The 25965-nt window shown below is 36.3% G+C and overlaps 2 protein-coding genes across 2 annotated transcripts; both read right to left on the bottom strand.

The window, feature by feature from the left end:
- Window positions 1-6057: 6057 nt before the first annotated feature.
- Window positions 6058-8941, bottom strand: LOC145642027 (uncharacterized). Its single transcript, XM_081693094.1, has one exon. It carries the CDS (start codon window positions 7933-7935, stop codon window positions 6670-6672), a length of 1266 nt encoding a protein of 421 aa, XP_081549220.1. The 5' UTR covers window positions 7936-8941; the 3' UTR covers window positions 6058-6669.
- Window positions 8942-18984: 10043 nt separating this feature from the next.
- LOC145642026 (large ribosomal subunit protein uL30y) lies at window positions 18985-21655 on the bottom strand. The gene is made up of 7 exons (XM_081693093.1): window positions 21539-21655; window positions 20745-20926; window positions 20562-20659; window positions 20416-20473; window positions 19944-20023; window positions 19753-19855; window positions 18985-19418 (listed from the first exon to the last, which is right to left on the bottom strand). Exons 2-7 carry the CDS (start codon window positions 20922-20924, stop codon window positions 19203-19205), a joined length of 735 nt encoding a protein of 244 aa, XP_081549219.1. The 5' UTR covers window positions 20925-20926; window positions 21539-21655; the 3' UTR covers window positions 18985-19202.
- Between the last annotated feature and the right edge of the window lie 4310 nt (window positions 21656-25965).

Genomic DNA, 25965 nt, shown 5'->3' with positions numbered 1-25965 from the left:
GTAACTCTAAAACCAATCATATTAAATCGGAGATAGGACCATTTTCAATTTTTTCTTCATCCTTGCCTAGGCTCTTAAGTCTCCTGGCAAACTTAAATCTTGGTTGCTCAACATAGATTGGTGGTGATGTTGACTGCCAGCATTGCTGAATACCTAGAATCCGGTAGGAGCAAAGGATTGCAAACATTTACATCCAATCTTTGGACAAAAAATGTAGAAGGGGCAGATGACAAATAGGTCCGGTAGGAGCAAAGGATTGCAAACATTTTCATCCAATCTTTGGACAAAAAATGTAGAAGGGGCAGATGACAAATAGGACAAGTAGATTGCTTCATCAGCTGGGGATCAATGCAGGAAGAAGGCAACTGTAACCACATTTGGGCATTATTCTTGAGAATTCTGTTTCTTGATGCCTTGGAAGCATATTGAGCACCTGATCACAAAAGCAGAACTTTACTAGTATTCTAAATTTCTAATGCAGAGGAGAGTCTTGAGTATTTTACAATTCCATTGAAAAAGTTGACAACTCCAGATCACATTCCGCTTATGATTTTATTCAGTAAAAAGTATTTAGCTGACAAGAATGACTGCTTTGGGCCTTTGGCAATGATACTCATATAAAGAATCTTCCTTGAGCTAAAAGCATCTCAGAGAAACTTCATATTAGGAATTGCGGGCTTGCTGCATAAGACCATCAGTCTTTTGCTCTGCCTATCAGCTAATAGAAAAGGATAGAAAGCACTATACCAAGTACTTTATAAACCTTCCAACTGATTGAAATTGAAGCTATAATTGTTGCAACATTAATCTACTTGGTCAATCTAAAAAGATTTGAAATCACCGGTTACAAGTCCCAAGCTCATGGAAGCAGCCAAGTAGGTACCAGTTGTAATTATGAGCAAATGTGCAGGCACTGGTCATCAAACAGAGACAGAATGAGAGGAAGAGCGCAAGGGTTAATGTTATGAACTCGGCTCTCTTTGTCAAGGCTGCTAAAATCAGAGACAAAAGCTGATAGGGTCAACAGGTTTAAGAATCAACTGGGTTGAAAACAGCTACAACGATCCCAGCAAGAGGGCATGCTTTCAGCTGGACTTATTTTCACAAAAACACAAGGTAGGATATAGGGACTTAGAACAAAGTGCATGTGTATCACACTATACCAAGTGAGAAAAGTTTTTGTGTGATTGTGTATTTTGTATGGAGTAATTATTAGGAGTGAAAGTAAGAACACACAATATTCATCTTAGCTTTTATATGCATATAATTGCACCAAGATATTCAAATGACCTATGTAGAACACAAAATTTATCTTGTTCAGACCTTATATGCATAAGATGGAAAAAAATTGTGGATTCGGATCAAGAATTACTACTAGACTTCTGAGAAAAATTCCAGGCAAAAAAACCCTAATCATTCTTTTTTTAAATATCCCCCATACAGCTGGTCTAAACAACATCCTAAAATATAAACACCCTAACCTTTATCAGATAATAATGATAGTCCCAGGGGAAAAAAAAAATTCATAGGTACTCCACTCTACAAAATTCAAAAGTCTGATAAGAGTAGCACATTGACATAGGTGACTCCACTCTACAAAATTGTCTCCTTCTTTCTTTGAGTATATGCATAACACAGCCAAACAAGCATTCTTCCACATCAATCTTTCTTCCAATACCACTTCCAAAACCTACAAATCTGACCTCGAAATAATTAAGAGCTCAAATACAACTGAATTCAACATGGACTGGGTTTTACACGCTCGATTACAAATTTCTGCAAAAAGGCATGTGTATTCTCATACCAAAATAAATACAAAATGAAAGGCAGGGGGGTGCATCAAGGCCTTAAAAAAGAATAGCACTAGAATTAGAACACGGGAATTTTTATTAAAAGAGAAAGTGGAAGCTTGAGACATTCCAAATAAGAATCTCATCTCTACATTGGAGAGAACACCTTCCAAAATAACAAAAACCCAAGACTCAAGACTCAAATTCAATACATCTTATTCTTACAATTAGGAAGGATTTTTCAAAGGGGGTGTTTGGGGAAAAAAAATTTAAAAAAAAAAAAGAAAAAAAAAAAAAAAGGAAGAAAGAGAATAACACTTACTGGAGAGCTCAAGCTGATAACAAGAGGAATGTTAGCTGTTTTAAAATTTTAAGGTGTTTAAAAAAGAGCTTTTCAAGTACAATAAGCTCTTTTGCAATAACCTCAAATAGTAAGGCTTACTGAAAGAATTGTTTTTTAGCAGAAAATTGAAATATCTACAATTATGTATTTGACCAGCTATCAGGTCATTTTACCAATCGGCTAATAAAACCAGCTGAATAGCTGATCAATTACCTTACAAGAAGTTTGAAATAATAGCTAAGCTAACAGATTTTTACTTTAACAAACATGACTTTAATCAAAAACACCTCAAACAATCTCAGGGAAAACCTACACCAAAAGGTGCAAGGCATCTCAAGAAGACATGGATTTCCAAAATGCCATACCCTTGAATTCTTCCAAGTTGCTCCATTATATAAATGCAGCCACATCAGCACACACCATATACCAAATACGGGTGGGAATGCCTCTCTTGAACTAGATCTAAATATCCATATGCCAATAGTAGACAGAAGGCCAGATAATAAAATAAATATAATTACCAGACATGAAATGCCTATAGTACAGCAATTACCTGCAATTCACTTACCCTTTCCTCAAACTTTAGCAAAGGCTTCTTCAATTGGTTGTTTGATTGATGATTTTGACACCCATGTATTCTTCAATAAAATGGCAGAAACTAAAGCATTTGCGATTTAACCATCTCCAATATGATAGTAATCCTGCAAGAAACACTAAAAAACACAACAAAATTTTGATCTTTGAATTTTGGAGGCAGGAATAGAGACTAGTCTCCTAGAATTCCAACCTTCCTAAATGATAGCTCTTATCATTGGGAGAGCTAAGACATTCCCCCTTCTTCCTTTCTCAAAGAGTAATACAAAAAATAACAAAAATGGTCAATACTTTATGAATGAGACTCAGTCGCACACAAATTCTCTCTCTTTTAGCACAAATGAGGGCAAAGCCCCTCTTGACTGCACTCTCTGAACATAGTATGCTACTATAAACTTTTGAAAGAGAAGCAGAGCAGAACATGGGCCTAAATTAAGAGTCAGAAGACTGCACCTGCATCCTCTAGTACAATACCCTGCTCTCTCAACCTCACTAAATATCTCCTTCTCTGAGTCTTTTCATAGCCATATTCTGGACCTGTCTCCAATTATAACGAGACAAAGCTATCAGCATATCCACTATTCACAGCCTGTACAAGAAAGGATCAATGCAACAACTATTGAGCAAGTTTCCTGGAATTTCAAGAAGGATAATGATATGAACTGACTAAAGCAAGAGAATAACAGAGACACTAACAAGCTGAAATAGCAACAAAGATTACTGTTTCATTGATAATGGCCAAAAGGGTAATAAAGATAACTTTAGGTTATCACTCTCTAAGCAACTTTAGGCTGCCAATCACTAGACAAGTTTCTCAATATTCAAAATGCATAACCACAACTCATGCTACTCATTCATTATTTATACAATCAAGCTACTCAAAAATACATTCTTGTTTAATTACTCGTGTCTTCTTTTGCTCCTGCTGCTGCTTCTCTTTACTCTCCATAGTGCTTCTTTAATTTGTTTTGTTTGCTTCCCCCAAAGGTGCTTTTCTCCCACTGCCTTGCTGTACCGCTGTTGCCAATTGGTCTGCTAATAGTCGTTTCCTCCTTGTATACACAGCAAAAGGTTGCCCACTTGGGTTCATCACAGTTAAATTGGATGGAAGAAGATATCATTACAATCCTCCATGAGTTATACATTCTGTAATGCCTCAGGCCTCAGTTCATTCCACAAATAACAGGCAATGAGATTTAACTATCAGAAACCACATGCAGAGTTGACTCCTTAGATACTGGTTACTTTTTTATGTTCATAATCCATATACATAGATGCTGTAGCAAAAGAAGGACAAGAAAGAGGTGCTTGCTCATATAAATAAATGCTATGATCAAAATAACCATTATCCGTCAAACTTACAAAACATGCAAAACTGATCTGGAAAGCCAATCATCAAGCACTTGTACGCAATAACACAAAAGCTTCACAATATAGAACTAGAACTTTATAGTCTCAATGTCTGCCAGTTTGTTCACTTCTGTGTGCACCACCAAATTGTTAAGGGAACCAGCTTCCACATCATCCTTCTTCTTTGGGACCATCAATACATTCTGAACTAAGCTGAATCCAACAACAGTCTCTATCATCCAAGAAATTAATGATAATAACCCTGGCTTTGGGCAATAAGTAAGCAATTTCCTCACGTCCACAGCATGCTTCTCCATGAGCAAGAGGGAACACAATCCTGCCACTACCGAAAAGACAATAGGTGGAAACACCTACTTATTTCAAATAGATAGAAAGAAGTATGTCCACTGACAATCACTAATTTCCAGTATTCCGCACAGATCAGGCTTCCCTGCCTTCCTCTCCATATTTTCAGAAGGGGAAGGACACAACAAATCAGTAACAGCAATGGTCATCAAGGTGTGGAAAGTCATGACAACTATGCTATGGCCACATACAAATCTTGGACATGTTGCAATACATAATTCAAGTACTAATATTGACAACCTACATAAATAATAAAAGTAATTCCAAGATAACACAGAGAACAGAGTATCAAATGATAACCAATTATTCAATTACAAATTTTTATTAATATTACACCAATGCCTCTGAAGAAGCTCCCACATGAAAAGGGGGTTAAGAAAAGTAACATATATAAATAAATAAATAAATAAAACATAAAAATGATGGAGAAAATCCCCAAGAGATGAAAGGAGGAATAACATGATTGTGCTTGGGAAGTGGGACCTGTTCAGCGAAACAACATATTTGATATCCAGGAATAAGGTCAGTGTTATTCAGTATTCAATCCATAAAAATTTCAAGGCCAATATGAAAAGCTCTAGACATGGATTGAATATTGTAAATGACGAATGAGAAGTTCTTAGACAGATGACGCACCAATGATATAGAAATTGTAAGGCAGAGAAGGGAAAGGGTTGTTCTTTTTTTCTTTTCTTTTCCTTTTTTTTTTTCGGAAGGGGGGATACGGGATAGAGTTAATCATCATGCTTTATATGAAGGACAGAAACACAGCAGGAGAAACAAAGTACAGAGCTTAGTTCAGTTGAAAGATATCTTATGTCTATTTTTTGTATATCATTATTATCAAATAATTGGAACACTACCAAAAACAAAGTAGACTTTGGTGGTCATCTTTTTTAAGAGGGATGCCTAATGAATAAAAATATCAAATTTCCAATGTAACTGAAAAGAAAATAAGCAGACTCAAACCTCAGGAGCCAAAGAAAATAATTATGGATACTGGTTCACATAAGCAGCTATGCTTCTCTGCAAAATTGCACAATTTCACAATGACTACACCTCCAATCCCACCCCCAACCCCAACCCCCTTCACAAATAGTTTCATGTAGAGATTATTAAAATAAAAATTAAAAACTAAAAATAAAAATAATAAAAATAATAATAAAAAAAAAGAGATAAAAAGTAAAAGACATACTGATAGCAACTCAAAGTGCTTACCACATAGCTGACACTGCATTTTGCTACAAAATCTAACCCTTCCAGTAATTCAAGCAGCATAGGCACTCGCAACAAAATTGTGTCTGGAGCTTCCTCGCATATCATTTAGTCACTTACCCACGGACAACATTATTGGGATTTAGACAGTAAATTGTACAAAAATAATGGAGTTATTTAAGGAAAAAAAAAAAAAAAGGAAAGTCAGTCAAGGACCTAAGAATTGAGGTAGTAAAATGCAAATCCTAAGTCCTTGTATTACTTGTGCTGAAATAAAGCTCAACAGATGAGTAAAACTTGAGGTATGGAGGAGATAGAAATCAGTCCCAACAAACATTTGCAAGACATACAGCTAAGAACACCAGGCCAAAAACTTGCATTACACAATATTTTTTGAAATTGCTGAACTCTTTTATTGACAATAACATAATTTATGTTCAGAAGCAAAGATTTGCAGGTCCTCACAGTGGAAACATCCAGAGTCAAACTACAATGACAAGCTGTTAAGAAGTTAATATGTTATTGATGTTGGAATTCCACTTTAATCTAAAAACACATGAAGAGCAACATTGCAGCTCTTACATTATGTGAATATTACCTTTACCAAGCTAAACAACAGTATCCCTGCAAAACTTTTCCATGTTTCCTCCTCTTGGCAGTAAATTACATGACTCAGGCAGAAGACAGCCAACAAGAATGCTAAACATACAACAGAGCAACCACCACTGGGCATCCCTCGAGAACCCGTTCACTGGTGGCCAGTTAAATAATCCCCGATCATGTACAAACTCTGTGAAAGGAGCTGTACATACATCGTGCTCAAAACCTTCATTTGATCTTGCGAAGGTCGAGCTGTATCTAATGGGTAGGAATGACCTGGCTTGGGACAGGGGCGTAATTAAATGGACATTGACACCATTAATAACAACAAGTCATAAAAGACATGTTCTTCAAGCCAGAATGACCAACCCACCAGGATTAAAAGGCAATTCCATATGTTCTTCATAGATCTTATTCTTCAAATGCCTGCATAGATATCTTCTCCAACAACAAAGGCCAATCTTCTCCAAGTTGCTGAGGGTTTAGCTCCATTGCAACCTTGAAATCAAGCAGAGAAACAGAATGATGAGGCCTCTGTTCTTCTAGAGGAGGACCACCACTTTGCATATGTAAATGATTACTAGGCCAGAGACCGTTCATAAGCTTGCTGTGAGTTTGCTGCTTCTGAACAGCATACATTGACGTGTCATTTGTAGATCTACTACCAACTAACTCTAAACAAGATCTGATTAATCGCTTCAAATATACATCCAACATGTTATTTAAGGTATTAGCACAATCTGTCGTGACCCCTCCTAGACCCTGTGTAGCTGCAATCTGCTCCATTCGCCTCCTTAGCATCTCACTGTCAGAGAGTCCGCCAATATCAAAGCAGTTAACATAATCGCCAATGTGCGTCCCAGGTAATGATTTGCGGGCTCCACCACTAGGTGAGAAAAATGGAATTCCAAGAGGAGCAAGTAGAGGACTTTTGGAGAGCTTAAGCCGGCTGCCTTGTTCCACCTCTTCCCCATCTTCAACAGCAGGTACATTATTCTGGTCTTTACCTCGAACGACACCTGGAATATCTACAGATTTCTTCATCATCAATCTCTCTTCATTCTCTGGTTGCTCAGCAAGCCCCCGTGGTGGCTGCAAAGGCCGTTGATAATCGCAAGGAGTCATCTCCATCAAATCCCCATTTTCTACAGTTTTCACACCACTATCATCTGTTGCAGTTGTCAGGTGCGAAGCGGAATCTGCCTTCCCATTTGGCCCAAGAGGACTTGGCCTATCTCTAAATTTCCTTTCACGGACTCCAGACCTCACCTTTCGTGGAGACATAGGCAAAACAACCCCATTCGACCAAACAGGGGCCACTGAGCTTTGATTCTGGGACACAACTGCCGGCTGACCATGCCCATCCTCTGATATAGGCAAGCTCTTTCCAGTTGCTATGGCAGGTTTTGCAGGACCTGCTTCATGAACTGATGGAGGAGGGGTCTTGGCACTACAAGCATTCTTCAAAATAGCCCTTATTATCTGATTATGCAAAGAGAGATTTTCCCTCCCAAGTAGCCGATGACACGACTTATCAAAGTCACTCTTACTTAACTTCTGATTTATAAACCTGTTCAAACTATAGAAGTACCTCTTAAATCTGTCCGGACCAACCTTCTTGAACAAATGAGCTTTGAGCTCACCAATATCCATACGCGAACTCTTTTCCGGTTGCATATTTTTATTTCTTCACAGTCACGCCTACAAACTCATACAACAAAAATCCAACAACTACTAACACCAAATCCCTCCCAATTCAAATCTCAGCAACATTTCACTTCACAACCCCTAAACACCCAATTAAACAAATTAATAAAACTAACTCAAATTACCCAAAAATGCCAACACATAACCACAATTACTAACCAAATTCAAAACCCTAAATTTCAAAAATGACAACCACCCAAGTAGAGATCTAACTTACTCAAACAACTAACAACCAAACCCTAAAATCAACACTTATACAATTCAAATCTGCTAGAAATCACAAAACCCTAAGTTCAAATTCACCAAAATAAGCAACAAAGCTTACGACGCCTCGACTTCAAACGGTAAAAACTGTAAAGCGCGTAACTATACCGTTGCTCAAAATCCCACATTTCCAATTCAAAATTCACCAACTGGGTACCCCTCAATTCCCCTTTTAAGCACTGAGATCGCAGAGTTTAACTTCAACATATAAGATCAATTAAATTAACTTCCCTGATTTTAATTTTCCCCCTTTTTCCCAGAAAACAAATTCCCAGCTTTCAGAACACAATTAATTGAAGAAAAAGGGGAAATGGGAATTCAACTACAATACCAGAAGCTGATTAATTTACCCTTTTTTTGATCAATTTCTGACCTTATTATCGGCAACCAAGCAGCTTCTTAGGTGACTGAACAACACCCAAATTCGATGAATTTCAACTTTCTTCGAATTGTCAGCAAATTTTTGCGAAATACCCAGCTAGATTATTTTCTCTCTCTTCTCGTAAGTGCATTTGCTTCTTCTCTCTCTGAATTTTTCTGGGTTTTTTTTTTTGTTTTTCTTTATTTTTTTGGGGTTTTTTTTTTATTTTTTATTTTTTATTTTTTTTGAGCTGATTTTGGGAGAAAGAGGGAATTAGATTTTGTTTTGCAACCCTCGATCGCTGTTTCTCTCTCCTCTTTCACTTTCTCTCTCTTCCTTTGTTGGTCTCCTTCCCACGGTCTCACTTGTGTAATAATAAATTTTATCTTTTTTTAATTACTTTATTTATTTTTATTTCCTTTTTTTGCCCTTATATTTGACATTCCAATTCCTATATCTAGTTACTAACTAGTGCTAACTACTTAAGTGTGATGGACTTTGGGAGAACAATTCTTGCATTTTGGATGCATCCTAAATTGTCACTTTTGCCTTTGTGTTGCATATTCCTAACAAAATAAAGCTCGATAAGTCTGGGTGTCTAGTCTCGGTTATTATATCTTTTTCGAACTTTATTCAAAAAAAAAATTATTTTATGATGCATGTTATTGAATGTGTGTCGCAATGGCGATGTGGTTAGATTTTTTCTTGCGGATGCTACTTCTTTGATTTTATCTTCTCGAGGCTCTTGAAAGTTTGATTAGATTTGATTTATTATTGACAAGCTCGACATGTTTGAAGAGGAAACACTGGAGCACGCGCTATTTATGGTGAATGAGTTCTGTGGGAAAACTACTAATGTGTTTCAATGACAAGGCGAGACAAGATTTTGCAATCTACTAATAAGTTGGTCGGAGAGCTCTAGGCTCAAAAACTAAACAAAGGGGATGTTCCTAACAAGGAGTATTTGAGCAAACAACATTGCAAGGTGCTTTAATTTAAAGCAAAACAACGTCCAAATCGATACTCTTTGAATGCTTACACAAGCTAACATAGGCGTATGATAAGAATATGTCTCGTATCTACAACTTGGTAAAGCACAAAGCACCCTCAACCCCAAAAAAAAAAAATGGTGTGCTCCACCTTCATATGTGACTTAAATCAATATGGATGCTTCCTTAAAATATGATAGGCGAGTGGAGCTTGGCGTAGTTGCAAGGAATTAGGGGGTGCAGGTGGTAGTAGAAGGTATGAATTATGAAGTAGACGAAATAATCTTGAATTCCATCTATAAACTTAAATTTTGAGTGATCGATTCTTGAAAGGATCGATCCACACATTATACTACACTTCGTACAGTTTAAAGAGATATCTTTCAATGTGTACTCAATTTAAGTTCTTCACTCTTTGGTCTCGTATTAAAAGGGCCAACAACTATGTTGCTCATTCTCTTTCTCGGAGTAGAACAAATTTGGTGAATCATTATTCCCAATAAGTTATTCCCTAAGTATTATTGTATTTTAAGTCCTTAACTAATTGAAACATTAAGTGATACTCAGACAATGGTATGAAATTTAACATGTAATACCCCATATTTTTAATATATTTTATAATCATTTATTTACTTATAAAATCTATTTTGCGCCAAATAATTTTAAATGTGGGTTTTAAATAATGAGTTTTAAATTTAATCAATACTTACTCTACAAATTACAATTTATGTTTATAAAAGCTCAATCATTCTTTTTATATATTTGGGACAATTACTCCTCTCCTCTTTCCTCTTTTATTATAGTTATTTTGATATTTTTATAATTATTTAAAGTATGTTTGATTAGTATCATAGCCATGTTTTGATGGTTTATAAAGTATAATTTAAGATTTACTATTAGGAAAAATTGATTCTAATAATCCATCATATCGCCGGTCTTAATATGTTAATCCAACCTTTCAATTATAGCTGATTAATCCCACTTTTACACCCCATTCTATTTTATCAGGCCCAACAGGTCATCCACCTTCTATAATATGTTGCTAGTCCACGTGTCGTGCTATGATTGGTCTAAAATTTTTTTTAATTTTTTTTTAAATCTTTTTACTTTTTTTTTCACATTCATTTCCTCTTTCATGTTTCCTCTTTCATTCCTTTCCCCCTACCCTCTTCCCTGCCCCTCAACTTCATGAAAGCCGACACACTCTCAACCACCCCAACCACCTCTACTGCCCGTCCCAAACCACAGTAGCCACCTGGCAGGCTAAATTCGTATCACCTAATCAAAAGTAATTCCTAAATCCTCTAACTAATGTAGATAGGGAAGTAGGGTCGAATCCACAGAGAAACGAGTCTTTCTATTCCTAATTAATTAATATAATCTAGATTATAAAGTAACCAAAATATTATAATCAAAGGAAACTAAACTACGAAGATTAAGAATAAGGAGAAAACAATGAATAAAAGGCCTAGGGCATAGGTTCACCAATAAATAATATTCCAGGGTAAAACATAATAATCAATCTTCGCCCTTCTTGGCGCGCCGCGCCCGATCGAGGTTATGCTCACCCGATCGGGCGCGCCTTTCTTCTTGCTGCTTCTTTGTGCGCGCCTGCCCGATCAGGCACAAGCTTGCCCGATCGGGCCCGGCTTCTTCTTCGAGGCTTGGACTTCGATTGGGCTAGATTCTTCGGCCCAATCCGGATTTCCTCTTCGGGTCTTGAATACTCGATTCATATGCCCCGGTATCACATACCGAGCCCTTAATCACCAGCTCTCACCGGTCCTGGGCTTCAAAGACGGTCGTGTCCTCCCAATGCTCGTAGTTGCTTTGTGAAAAACCCGGAAAACGCTCCAAATGTGCAATTTCCTACAAAACTCAAGCAAAGCTACAAAAACACTAGAAAACACAAATTAGTAATAAAAGTGGCTCTAAAGAGCCAACAACACTACTAATTATGACCACGGGACGGGGGTAAAACACTATATAAATTGGACATATCACCACCCTGCTACCCTTCCCTACTTCCCTTGCCACCCCAATCACCAACCACGACCAAAATCTCCCCTCTGCCCCTCTTTATATTTCGGCGGAAATCCAAAACCCCCACCTAGTTTTCCTTTTCAGTTTCGATGGGAGGGATTTCGGATTTCATGGGTTTCAATGGGTGGGATTTCGAATTTCAAGGGTTTCGGTGGGTGGGGTTTCGGGTTTCAAGGGTTTTGATGGGTGGGATTTCGAGTTTCAAGGGTTTCGGTGGGTGGGGTTTCGGGTTTCAAGGGTCTTGACACGTAGGCCGGAAAAGGGAGGTTAGGGGGAAGGGGAGAGAGTTGTCGGAAGTTTATATTGGGTTTTCGAAGAAAGGTCTGGCAGCCGAAACAGCAGAAAGAGAGGGGAAGGGGGAATTAGGCCGGAAAAGGAAGTTTAGGGGGCGAGAAAGGAACTGGCCAGAATTGGTTGGGTTGCTGGGCAATTCAGGCTGCCGGAATCCATGGGAGACTTGAGGGAAGGTGGGTCATTGGTGGTTGCTGAATTTTATTTTTATTTTTTTAAAATTCTTTTTGTTTTGTTAAAAATTGATAAAAAAAAAAAATACCTAAAAAACAGGTAACCGATAAGGTTGGCCTACTAGAATAAGATGACCCCTAAAGGTGGGATTAATCAAGAATAATCAAAAGGTGGGATTAATAGAATAAGACTGGCGAAAGGTTGGATTATTAGAATCAAATTTTCCTTACTATTATTGGTATTATTTTCAGATTTCATAAAGTATAAAATTAGGATTTTTAATATAAAGACTTGATTTTTAGGGTTCTTTCATAAATTGATTTGGGGAATTTGAATACCCATTGATTTTGATTATTAACCAAGTATAAAAATGTGATTTTGATGAGTTTTTAAGGAGTTTTAACAAAGCATTATTACTGGAATTTTGTGTAAAGTAGTAGTGTTGTGATTTTAATTAAAGGGTTTAATCACCCATTAAAAGGGAGGGTAATTAGGGGTTTTTAAATACTACCTCAGTTTCATATTATTTGTAACGATTTGACATAAAGTAGAGAGAAAAAATGTTTAATCGTTGCAAATAATATGAAACAGAGGTAGTAATTTTCAAATTATTTTAAGTAGTCTAAAGTGAATTTAAGTTGTTGGAAATTGTGTATACAAGAAAATAATATAGTAATTGGTTCGGGAATTGTTGTAGTGTTTTCGGCTATTTTAAGGGCTTATTTGAGGTACGTATGCGTACTCAAAAATTTATTAAGCGTGTAAATATATGCTAGGATTTATTTAAGTGATTTCAAGTTGGTGTCATGCTAGGAATTTATGGAATGGTTGAATTGAAATGAGATTGGTGATTTGAATTGGATTGATTGAATTGGAATGGTTTTGGTAGAATACTTGTGTAGCATGATTGGTTAAAATAAATTATTTATTGGAATTGGTGATGTTGGAATATTGTTATTAAACCATATATTTATTATTGGCATGATTCAGAGCATGGTTAATTAAACAAAATGGTTAATTTGGTTTGGAATATTGAAAGGGAATTTTATTATGGTTCATATAATTTTTATTGATGTTTTAAGCATGGGAATTGAGTTACCAAGTGTCTTAGTAGGGATATCAATGGGGTGGGTCGGGACGAATGTTGGTCTTCCCATCCCCATCCCCACCTAAAATTTTCATCCCCATCCCCGTCCCCATCCCCGCGGCGGGTCCAAAATTCATCCCCATCCCCGCCCCAACGGGTACAATTCCAAAACCATCCCCACCCCACCCCCTACTTGGATATCCATCCCCACTTAATCCCCACCTAAAACCCTCCTAATCCCCACCTAAGACCCACCTCCCAATACACAATCCAACATATTTAATACTACGTATAAATTACAACAAATAAAATTATTATTAATATTACACACTTTTTTTAGTTATAAAATTAGTGTATTACAAATTATTATATCTACTATTTTATTTTACATATTTTTTTATATATAAAATAGTATATAAAAGTATATAATTTTGTTTTATAAAATATATAGATGTGGGTGTGAGGTGGGGATAAGGCGGGTACGAAGTGGGGCGGGCGGAGCGGGGCGGGGATGGGGCGGGTACAATGTAAAATCCACCCCCGCCCCATCACCCATGGCGGGTATGATTTTTATCCCTATCCCCGCCCCACCACCCACCAAACCAAGACCTATCCCCGCCCCACTGGGGCGAGGATGGGGCGGGTCTCCTACTTGACCTGCCCCACTGACATCCCTATGTCTTAGTATACAGGAATAAATTATATTGCGGTGTCTATGTGCACTTAATGTGCTTCTAACACCGAGGGATAATTTGCGGCGCATTATGCGTTTAAGGTGTCTTTGACACCGAGGTAGATTAAAAGGATTCAACATTAAAAGTTATGGGGTCGCTAATTATTCAAGAATTAATTTGGTATGATTGATTGCTTGTATAATTATAATGTTTGTTTTGTTATGGTCTGAGAGTCATCTTCAAGTTGATTAATATGTAAAACAACGTAAAGTGAAAGAGATTACACACCAAAACTCTTGGAATGTATATACCTGAACATATGGAGAGAGTTATGGGGTTTTATATTTAACCATAACTTCTACTGAGAGTATAGGACGATGTTTTTCATTTTATTATTATCATGCGCAGGATGTCCGTCACTTCATGTGACATTTGCCTACCCGGTTATCTCCCAATGTAGTTTACCTCACTTTATTTGGGGCAGGAATTTGGTTGGAAACTCGTTCGATGCATAATCAAATTAAATGGACATTGGTATTTGTCTAGTTAAATGTTGATCAATGTCTTAAATGCTTGTTTACAGGTGCAACAAGGTAAGTTGTGTGATTGTTAGGATTAAAGCATGTTAGTGTGTTTTATTACGCTTATGTACTTGGTTTTGCTGATTGTGTGTTTGTCTCTTTGTTTGGCCTTGTCTTTATCTTGGCTCTACGACGACCCATTTATAATGGCGAGTAGTGGGGACAAGTAGAGAGAATATTTTCAGGTGATGGAGCATTTTCATGTTGGGCATAAGTGAAGAGGGAATCATGCTTAGTTTCCATAAAAATGTGATGTGTTTTTATTGCTTTGGTTATTATTTATTTATTATGCTCACGAAGCTAACACAAAGGTTTAGGTATTGCTCGGTTTTAATCAGGGTCTATAATGGTTCCAAGTTGTAGGTTGATCACTTTGGTTTGACTTTACTTTCGTTTGGTTTTGACTTTAAAGTTGATTTGTTTTGAATGGTTTTAAATATAGTCTTCCGCTGTGTGTCTTTAATAAATGTCTTAGCCATAATCACGGTGGCAAGTATACCTTGGTTATTTCCTACTTTGTATTTTAAAATGGTAAAACAGGTTATTTTAAGGGGAGGGGTTTCAGGGTGTTACATAAAAAGGTGTCCTCACTTAGAGATACATTTTCTAATTTAGCTAATTTTCCATACTTTACAACTTTCAATTTTACTCTCGATGAAAAGCAACTAAATAAATCTCACAGTGAAATCAAATTCTTCATGCAAACTTGGTTATCATTATTATTAGCACTCTCACCACCCAATAATGGAATTCCGTATTCATTTGATGGTGATAAAAAAAAAAAATAGGCACGTAAATATTTATCTTCCTCTCATGAGTCTCATCCCTACATAATGTCCGATAATGATTGAACAATATCACTTGTTAAACAATTCAGTTCGAATAATGGGCCAAGGAATTGATATAATATAGTCCAGTCCTAAAATTCGACATTCAAAGTACCCAAGCCAAAGTCCTTAAAAACCCAATTATTAAGGACTAACTGTTAGTGGACCATCTCAACCAAAAGTTTAAATTGATGGTTGAAGCCTAAGATCAATTTATATACTCTATCACTCCTCCTCACATGAGAGCCAATTGGGCTTGAAATGTGGATATAGCATGTGCCCCACCATTCTCAGCGTTTAATATTTCACTTTGAAAGAGGGGTGGATGAGATTCGAACTCTTGACTTTTGTGTCACTCTAGCTCTAGATACCATATTAGTGGACCATTTCAACCAAAAGCTTAAACTAATGGTTGATACCCAAGATCGGTTTATCTACTCTATCAAACTATCACCAACAAACTCAAACTATGGTATTCAATGCAAGTCCTAACATTGCAAATCACTTGTTGAGCATTTCAAATTCAATGCAAATCCGAATTGTACCTTTAATTTATTTGAAGTAGGAATAAGGATGTGCAATTCATCTTGTTGTAGTCAGCGCTAAAAGTCAATGACTCCTAAGCAAAGCATAGGAGTTTGCATTGAGCATAACTCCTCTAGTCGGATCATTTTTACTTTAATTTTCGATTATCCCAAACTCCATGCCTTTTTGAACCACGAATTGAAATTTCTATGCATTTACAATCCTATAAGTAATACCCTTTATGATTGTTTTAAAAGGATTTGATATATTACTCATATCAACAAGATACATCTTCTTTTTAGTGAGCTCATATGCTACGATACTCCACAGTTAAGCGTGCTTGGCTAGGAGTAGTCTTGGGATGGGTGACCTCCTGGGAAGTTTTCTCAAAGTGCGCATGAAAGAACAATTGTTGGCCCTTGATGCGCATTTCGTGACAATAGGCCCCCCTTAATTTGTTTGGATCAGAGTGTTACACTATAAGCCTAAATTCAAAGTTCCTTAATCTTTCAAACAATTTTTTTTTACGAGTCTTTCAAACAATTCTAAAGTACAGTTAAAGCATCAATTTCTATAGCCCCTACAAATTTGGTTGAATCTTGACAATAAAAATTAATATGCTCAAGTTAACTCATTTGCCATGCATTATTCTAGTTCTCTAAAAAAGATAGTTTTTGATATCATGTTTATACATATCGGAGAATAACCTAATAACACATTGAACTAAATCTAGCCAAGTCTATGTGAAAAGCAATGATAATAGTCAATAGGAATTAACGATATAGTTAATAATCAAATCACCTAAATTAAATGATCCCTTCTTTTCATTCATGGCTCTCTTAAAAGCCTAGATTTGAACTACTCACACATGGCTAACTAAAATAAACGATAAGAATATGTAGGTTACATCTAAGTTTTGGAAAGACTCAAAAAGAGATATTTAGATTGCCAAAGAGAGCATAGCCTAAATATTATTATATCGGGAGCTAAGAAAAAAATAAAAAGAATAATCTCACCTTTGCTTGATCTGCTCAAAATGATCCAATGTTTGCGTATTCCGGAACACGGAAAAACTTGCGTGGACCTGGTCCACAATAATATTATTGTGGACCCGAGGTTTATACACACGCAACTGACATTATATTGAACATAGTGACCCTTATTTTGGACATAGTAACCTTATTTTCAACATAGTAACCTTTATTAAAACTTGTATAATGTTTAATGGTATTGTGAATTTAAAATACGACGTTATGACCCTAATATTAACATAGTGACCTTTATTATTCACATTGACGAGTATATAAAATATTTCATCAAAAAGATTAACCTCTTATAGCCTATATATTACCAAAATGACTTTTATTTCAACATCGTTACATTTTTTATTATTATAGATTCCCTTTTTATATTAATAAAACAACCATAGTTTCTCTTATGTTAGTGGTCCACAATAAATTAGTGTGAACCAGGTCCATTTAAGAATTTGTACATGGAACAAGCCAACATTTGTCTCCTATTTTCTTAAAACAAGCCCCTTAACTTGTTTTTAAGTTGTTACCAGTTTTAGAAGGTGACTACTACGTATTACCATTTTATTGGTCCAATTTTTTAAAAAAAATTGCAAAAAATAAAACAAAAATAATACTTCCTCCATTCTTTTAATATTGCACCACTCGCCTTTTAAGAAAGTTTCACAAATATTATTGCATCATTTCTATTAAGACAAAATTTATCTATGTTCACACTACAAATAACCAACATACCCTTATATTTTCACATTCTTTAGTCTATGTTACATTACATGGACACTTTTGTATTTTTACCTTTCTCGCTCTTTCTTTTTTCCTCTACCAAATTTATTGTGCCCAACTTGTATAATGCCCCTAACAACTGCCACTGTCGCCACTACCACTGCCGCCCCTCTCCCTTCGGCCACTACTTTTTCCCCTCCCAGCCATCCCTTCCCCCATAGACAACCACCCTCACCCCTCAACTACCTTCATTCACCCTGAAACCCACCCGCAATCTCCCCCTATTTGCCCTGTAACCCGCCTGTAAAAAACCTACCCTATCATGCTGCCTCGTTGACCCAACTCACCCATAAAGCCACCAACCTTCCCCCTAAACTTCACTTGTTGCCAATTACAACTTTACCTCCACCACATGAAAAACCCACCCCAACCCTCGATTAGCCACATTCCCTTGTAATTTCATCAGCACCCTCTCAAAAAACCCACCTCCACCAACGAAATCCCATCCCGACCCCCTTAAATCCACCCCCTTAACAAGATTTAAGAGATAGAAAAAGAAAAAAAAGAAAGTGAAATAGAGGAGGTAGGAAGGGTGGATATGGGTTGAGAAGGAAGGAGCTAAGAGTAAGGGGCCTAGTCGCCTAGGGCGACAAAGAAAGGAAAAAGGGTGGTGGTTATCGTGGTTGGTGGTTGTAGTATGGTGGTAAGATGGCGGTACGCAAAGGTGACTTGTTTTGAGCAGGTCGAACAAACATGTGATTATTTTCCAAAATTAAATAGAGAGATTATATTACTGCCAAATGAGAATATAGCCTAAATTGAAGTATAAGGACAAAAATGAATGGTCTTACAAGGTTTTACATTAGGAGAACCCATGAGCAAGAGATTACATTTTCCATTTCATATTTTCATGGTACCTTACCTATTTACAAGCACAAATACCTCACAAACTACTTTGCTACCTAGAATAACATTTTTTAAATAAAATCATGGAAAACTGAGATAAATTGAGCAAACTCAATTGATATATAATACAATTATATTTTTTAAACTCCCAATCAAAAGCCCCTTGAGTACAACTTAGGTTAATTCACCATAAGTTCAACTCAAGCTTGTTTGATAATCTGCTGTTATCCGGTTCCAAGTTCATCATCTCATAATTTCCGCATTGCTCTCAATTTTTATGAACTACGCCTTCACACAATATCCAAGTTCATCACACATATATCTACCTTCAAACATGCTAATTTTGTAACAAAGTACAAAACAAGTCCCATAAATTCCGTAAACTAATTGTGATTTCATACTTAGTAGAAAATAATCCAATACATCTATTTCAATCAACTACAGAATGAGCTCTTAAAGAGATAATTATGTCCAAAGATAGAATGCCAAAATGGTTTGGGTCACGAGAGAATTTCAGCACATGTAATAACAAGATACATAAACTGCTCAAAAACATAATTATCATTCTCATATGAAGAGAGATTGAAACAGATACTCATCTTTAAAATGTACCTTAAATAACTCTTCAAAACTTTTAAACCATAAGGAAACACAAAATCCAGAAACATAAAATTCATTCTTTGAATCTCTATCAAAAACATTCAAGATATGTTTAACCTAAAACAACACCGGATCAAAAAAAGGGAAGAATACACTACACCCTAATTCATTCTCCTGATGAGCTCATTAATGAAGTTCTCACGGTTACCGGCATCTCCACCTTCAACAAAGTGGTTCCTCTTCTTCTTCAGTCCACCCAATGGAGCTGAGAGCTGGAATGGCCATAGGAAGTTGTTGGCCTCCTTGAAGTGAGGTCCAACTGTAATGATCTCGTGGATGAGATCCTCCACACAGATGATGCCATGCTTCCCAAGGGTCTGTAAGACAAAGTACACAGTCAAGTAAATTAAATTAACATCACAAAAGTACTGCAGAACATTTAGATTTAATACTTCAAATTAGTCATAGAAAGACTACACTAATCTAAACAGCCTTTTTTACCAAAAGATGCAACATCATATCATCATCTACGCTAAGGTTTTAGACATCAAGATTTGGCATTACCATTAACCAGATAAGATGAAATTGAACACAAAATGATGACTAATGTAAATTCTTGGAGTCAGGTGAAATTCCAAAAAGATGTGTTCAAACAACACCATGAAAGATATATTTATCTGGAAAAAAAATGTTTCACAGACAAATAATTACCTGCTCAACAATGGAGTTGTCGGTCAAAGCAATTCTCTGCTTGTTAACCTTTCCGAAACCCCTCTTGTAGATCAGTTCCCTCACACTCTTCAAGTTAGGGTATCTGCAAAGGCAGGAATTTGGTAAGAAAACAATCAAACTCAAACCAGGAGGCAACCAAACAGCCAATAACTATGGTGCAGAGCACATACCCGAAGGTAACAAAAGGCTCGACTCTGTGCAACATGTTCAATGTTGCCTTGTTCACCTTCAAGAAAACTCCATTGAAGATCTGCATTGACAAAGAATATTAGACTACAATAACAAAACAAAATATGAAAATTCCCTAGAGTAAGAAGCTTGTTATATAACAGTAAGCAGCCAGGCTAAAGTAAAGAGCCAATCACACAAACAAGAAACTAAAGAAGCTAAAAATAAGATCAATCAACACTTGACTAACAACGCAAGGAAAATATTGCCAAGCAAAATCAAAAACTCATCCACCACAAATCATTTCTATAAGCTCAACTTTGCGGAAATGGAAAATAAACAAAAGATAGTCACTAGTTATAGAATTATATCTGATTTTATAGGCAAAAAACACATAAACATGTATATAGACAGAAAGCAGTAAAGCTAGCTACATTATACCAAACATTAAAAACTCAAAATGTGTTATCGAACCTGTCTCAATCGGAGAAGCTGCAGAATAGACCTAGTCTTGGGGTGCATAGCATTGATACTGTATAAACATGAAAACTTCCATTAATACCACAAACAATCAACTAACAATCACAGTTTAACTAATTGAAATACAGTTGATCACCCACCCTCTAATACGGATGATAAATAGGAGCTTAGCCTCTGGCTCGACGTAGAATCCACCCTTCAATTTAGCCTCCCTTCTGAGACAGATCAATTCCCTCTCCTGATTAACAATAAACAAGTCAAATCAGAAACTTAATTACATAACCATACACCAAGAACAGACGCCACAAATAACAAACACGGACCTGGTTTGCGTATTCCTTGGCGTACTGCTCAGCCCTCTTAAAGATCAGCTTCCTGTTTTCAACTCTCTTCTTCTTCTGAACATCCTGATCCTCCTTCTTGGCCAAAGCCCATTCTTCTTCCCTCTTCTGCTTTTTCAAAACAGACTCCGGTACAACAACTTTAGTAGCCTCCTCACCCATTTCTGCATAATAAAAGTACCAATCAATCACCCATTAAAATCAAAACCAATTACTCAGATCATATAGCCTATAATTAATCATCCGAAAGCACTAGTCCGCTCCTCCATTTCATATCAATTGCAGATTATACATCCCAAACCAATGCATCACTAAAATTTCATGTTAAAGCCATAATCCATAAAATTAGTTACACAGAACACAAATTAATCACCACAATTTGAATATTAACCACAAAAATATATTTAATTTCTGGGATTACTTCACTTATTTATTCTAAAAACAAATAAATTTCAAAACTTTCCTACCTTTTATTAGAAAAACACAAAATCTACTCCAAATGTTCGCAGGAAAAGAAGCTAAATCACATAAAGCGTACAAAAAATCCAACTTAAGCAGTACAACCAAATTCGTAGAACCCTAAAAATCGAGATAAACTAAATCATTTCAATCACATTTCACACAAATCAACAACAAAAAAATTCAAACAAATTCGATAAAAAAACAGGGCCAACATCTTAGAGAAACTCGAATAATCAGATCAAACGAAAAAGTAAACAGATTAAACACGATGAATGTTCGGAATTGAAAGAGAAAATAGAGGAGAGAGAAAGTACCTTCGAAGAGTATGAGCAAAAACCCTAGCCGCTACTGAGGGGAAATATAGAGAGAGTGGCAAATGTAGCAGAAATTAGGGTTTGTAAGGGGGAAGATGATGCCTTTTATACTGCAAGTAGAGTGAGAGCCGAACTTAGTAATTACCAAACTGCCCATTCTCATTTTTTGTTGGGTTATTAAGCCCATGAGGCCATATTAGGTCATATTTTATGGGTATGGTCTTGGCATCTTAAGTGGTTGGATCGACCCATTTTAGTTAAAAAAAAATAAAAAAATGGAGTATTAATAAGAGTATGTATTTGTTAACGGCTATTTCATCAAATGCCCCTGAGTAATTTTTTTATTCACCATATACCCATAACAATTTTCAAATTCACGATATACACTTGAGTTTCACATAATTATCACCAAATGCCCTTATTGACTAACGGTAGTTAACTCCGTTAGTCATTAAGGCTAACTACGCCACGTGGCGGCTTATGATTGATTGCTTATTAAATAAGTAAATTAATTATATAATAAAAAAAAATTTAAATTTTTTTTTTAAAAAAACTAATCCACCACAGCCCACAACCACCGCCACTGCCACCACCAGCCTACCCCCACGCCGCCACCACCAACCTGAAGCCCCACGACGGCGACCTTGCCCAGCTGCCCCGCACCGGCGACACAACCCAACCACCTTTCTCCCTCAAAAATCCACCCTCTTCTCCCTCGAAAATCCCTCCCCTCTCCACCACCGGCGTCCAAACCTCCCTCTTTGTACAGGCGAACCTAAACCGCGTCTTCCCCTGCCATCTCCACCCCCTAAACCACCTCACTGAAGCCCCCCAAAAAATAACCCCCCCAAAATCGAAACCCTAGATTTGATTTTTAGGGTTTCGATTTTGGGGTTTTAGGGTTTCGGGGGTGGTATTTTTTGGCTAAGGTGACCGACGGCGACGTGAAGGATGAAATCTAGCTGCCGGTGACGGGTTTCGGGGAATGTTGGTTGCGAATTTGGGGTTTTGGAATCGGGGGTTGCGAATTTGGGAGTTTGGAATTGGGGGTTTCGGGGTGGTTGGTTTGTTGGAGAAGGGGTTTTGGGTCAGGGAGGGGAAACGGAGGGAGAGGGGGCTGGGGGTAGGGGAGGGGGTGTCGAGGGTGGTGGGGCTGGCCTCGCCGGCGATCGGCGCCACTTTCGGCTGGGAGCTGGCGGCCGCGGCCGGCGCCGTCTGGCAGGGGCTGGTGGTGGGGCGGGGTGGGTCTTGGGCGTGGTGGGGGTATTTTTATTAATTTTTTTTAAAAGTTTTTTTTTTTATATTTTAAAAGTTTTTTTAATAATTAATTTATTTATATTACAAAACAACCAATTAGAGGCTGCTACGTGGCATATTAGTCATTAATGACTAACGGTGTTAACCGCCGTTAGTCATTAAGGGCATTTGGTGAAATTTTTTTAAACTCAGGAGTATTTGGTGAATTTAAAAGTTTTGATGGGCATTTGGTGAATAAAAAAATTACTCAGGGGCATGTCATGAAATTTCCGATTTGTTTATCTTATTTAAAGAATAAATTTAACACAAACTTTTAAAAAAAATCCGGTTTACAATAATTATTGTACATCCATTATAAAGATAGCTAAAAGTGATTAAAAGTTATCTCTGAAATGAATAAAAGTTACCCCAATATGCGTAAAAGTAACCCAAATCAAATAAAAATTATCTACACTTTATTAGTAAAGAATCACATTTTAAATGACTAAAAATCAATTATTAGTGATTGAATGTAATTAAATTACCTTTATAAAACTTTTCTTGTTGTCTAAAATTGTATTATGTTTAAAGTTACCCAAAAACAGGCAAAAAGTTACCCAAAAACAGGCAAAAAGTTACCCTAAAATTAGCTAAAAGTTACCCTTATATTACTCGATGTACACTAATATTAGTGTAAACCGAATGTATACAAAAAATTTTGTAAATTTAAATGAATTAGATAATAGAAAGTAAAATAGGTTATGATAATATAAGTTCAAATTAAATAAAATAAGTTAGAACAAAGTTAAAATAAGTTTAAAAAATAAGAGTATGTATTTGTTTCTTCTTGTTTAGAGAAAATAAATTTAAATGATTTAGACAATAGAAAGTAAAATTGGTTAAGATAATATAAGTTCGCATTAAATAATAAGTTAGAACAAAGTTCACAAAACATGAAATAAAAAAAAAAAAGATGAAACATAGTCAAAATGAGAATGTAGCATATTGATTCTTCGATAGAGTTTGACTCATTAAAACTAAGAGATTGCTTAAATTCAGCTAAGGCGGCAACAACATCTAAGAAAAGAGGACAAGAGTTTGCGCTGAGAAGTAAGAAAGGTGCAAAGATGGGGAAGAAAGTAAGAAAAACATCTCAAGCTCCTACCTACATACTTAATTGATTCTAAGTTACAAAGTCAACCAATGAATCAATCTCAATCTAAGTCTCAGCCTTAGATTTGAATACCTTTATAATTTTTGTTATGACTCCTATGAATTATAAGTTAGTTTTTGATAATCTATGTACTTAAGTTATGTTTTGGTGGTGTACCTTAGTTTTGGGATACATACTAAAACAATTTGTGTTAAACATTTTGGTTTATGCAAATCCAATAAGTTTTTGATGCAAAGCTTGGTTTGAATTCTCAACAAAAACTCAAATACTTAACAAGATATAGAAAACAAGTAGTTTGCCAATTACAAATCCATTATTCATTCACTAATACAACCAATAGGACCACAATCTTCCATTACATTGATTGTTTAATTTAAAAGGCAAACATCTAATTAGAGCAACAAAGATTAATATCAAATACATGACAACAACAATCTTAACAACCATATAAATGCACCTTGCAAAATCATCTACTCTTTGTGTAAACTTAGCAAATTCCTCTCTTAAACTTTCAGATTGGATGCCTCATCAAGATTTGTAGATAATACCCCCGTAGCAACCCACACAATAGCCACATTACATGCACTTGTCATAAGCTCTTTCAGGGATTGAAATGGTATCATCAGAAACCCTGTATTAGCAGGTCTTGGTGGATGGCAGTTACAATAGATGCGTCTTATCCACCACAAATTATTGATTAAGGCAGACTTGCATTAAATTATTGTAAGACGAGTTAAAGTTACCCTAAAAGCATTTAAAGTTATCCTTATATAATACAAAAATAATTATCATTAATATAACATAAATTTTACCGTAAAAAAAACACTTATATTGTATTAGATTAGTTATATTAGCCTTTATAGCAAGTATCCATTAGAAATTATAGATTAAATACAAGCAAACTCATTACAAATTAAAAGTTACTCTTAAAAGGATTAAAGTTTCAAAAAAAAAAAATGTTAAATTTACACTTAAATTGACAGTTTTACAATAAAACTAATGTAAGACTGCCTTAATGTAGACACCCATTTGTGTCTCCCCAAAACCAAACCCGGTGATGAGTACCTTTCACGTCGAATCATAATCGAATGAAACGAAAGTGTGGAAAGGTCTAGTGTAGCGGAAAGTTTTATTTCTTTTCTTTTCTCCCTGTTTTGGAAAACTTTATTTTAAGAAAACAGTCAATCCAGTTTGGTTGGTCCATGATATGGGTCCAATAGTAGTGTAGTTGGATGGGGCTTGCAAAGACCTTTCCAACGATATATTATAAGCCCAATTCCGATGAATATTGAGGAAGTTATGGCCAATTTGCTAAGCTGGGCCCGGTTTGAGCTTTATGTACGGCCCAATGATCTAGGGGAGGGCCTAATATGATTTATCATTCCTAATGCAATTAGGAATGGTTTTGGTCTTCTAGATTCTTCTAGAAGGTTCTTTTCATTCCTAATTCAATTAGCATTGATAAGTTGACTTTGTTGACTTTTCAGAGTTTTAATCAAGATCAAATAGCATTTTCGAAGAAATTATATTATTTTATCTTCCAGTACGGGAAATTTATCAGATTTTCGAAAACGCGTTGAAATCCAGTTTGGCGTCCTACCCCAGGCCTTGGCGCCTGGAACCAGGCTTGGCGCCAGGCGCTAGCCATGGGCGCTTGGCGCTAGCCACCGGTGCCTGGCGCCAGCTAGCCAGGGTTGGCGCCAATCCTGTTTTGCGATCATCAGACTCTGTTTTGTTAAATTATCTTTTTTGGCTGATTTTCTCTATAAATAGCGTATCAAAAACTCCGTTTTCATGGACCAATTCTCACGAATTCTCTTCATTCGCAAGCTTTCATTCATCTACAATCATTCATCATCTCTCGTTCATCAATTCTCAACAAACATTAGTTCTTTAGCATTCTTTTCATTCTTTTCTTTCTTGCTTTTTCATACAAAATTCCGCATTCACAAGGTCTAGAAACACCTAGCCATATTCGAAGTTTCCTTCGCCCTAGACGTGAAAGGTTTTAATTTCT

This window comes from Chenopodium album, chromosome 8, assembly GCF_948465745.1.
Source record: "Chenopodium album chromosome 8, dcCheAlbu1.1, whole genome shotgun sequence".
In the NCBI taxonomy this organism is placed as follows: Eukaryota; Viridiplantae; Streptophyta; class Magnoliopsida; order Caryophyllales; family Amaranthaceae; genus Chenopodium; species Chenopodium album.
The sequence above is the reverse complement of the archived record's forward strand: the minus strand, read 5'-3'. Positions and strand labels throughout refer to the sequence as shown.

Bases quoted from the DNA above. Each gene is read 5' to 3' on its own strand.
- LOC145642027 (XM_081693094.1), bottom strand. From the start codon at position 7,935: ATGCAACCGGAAAAGAGTTCGCGTATGGATATTGGTGAGCTCAAAGCT.
- LOC145642026 (XM_081693093.1), bottom strand. From the start codon at position 20,924: ATGGGTGAGGAGGCTACTAAAGTTGTTGTACCGGAGTCTGTTTTGAAA. The intron at 20,024-20,415 runs GTTCGATAACAC...TTGTCAATGCAG, and splicing joins AGCTTCTCCGATTGAGACAG to ATCTTCAATGGAGTTTTCTT. The intron at 19,419-19,752 runs GTAATTATTTGT...TTTGTCTTACAG, and splicing joins ACAACTCCATTGTTGAGCAG to ACCCTTGGGAAGCATGGCAT.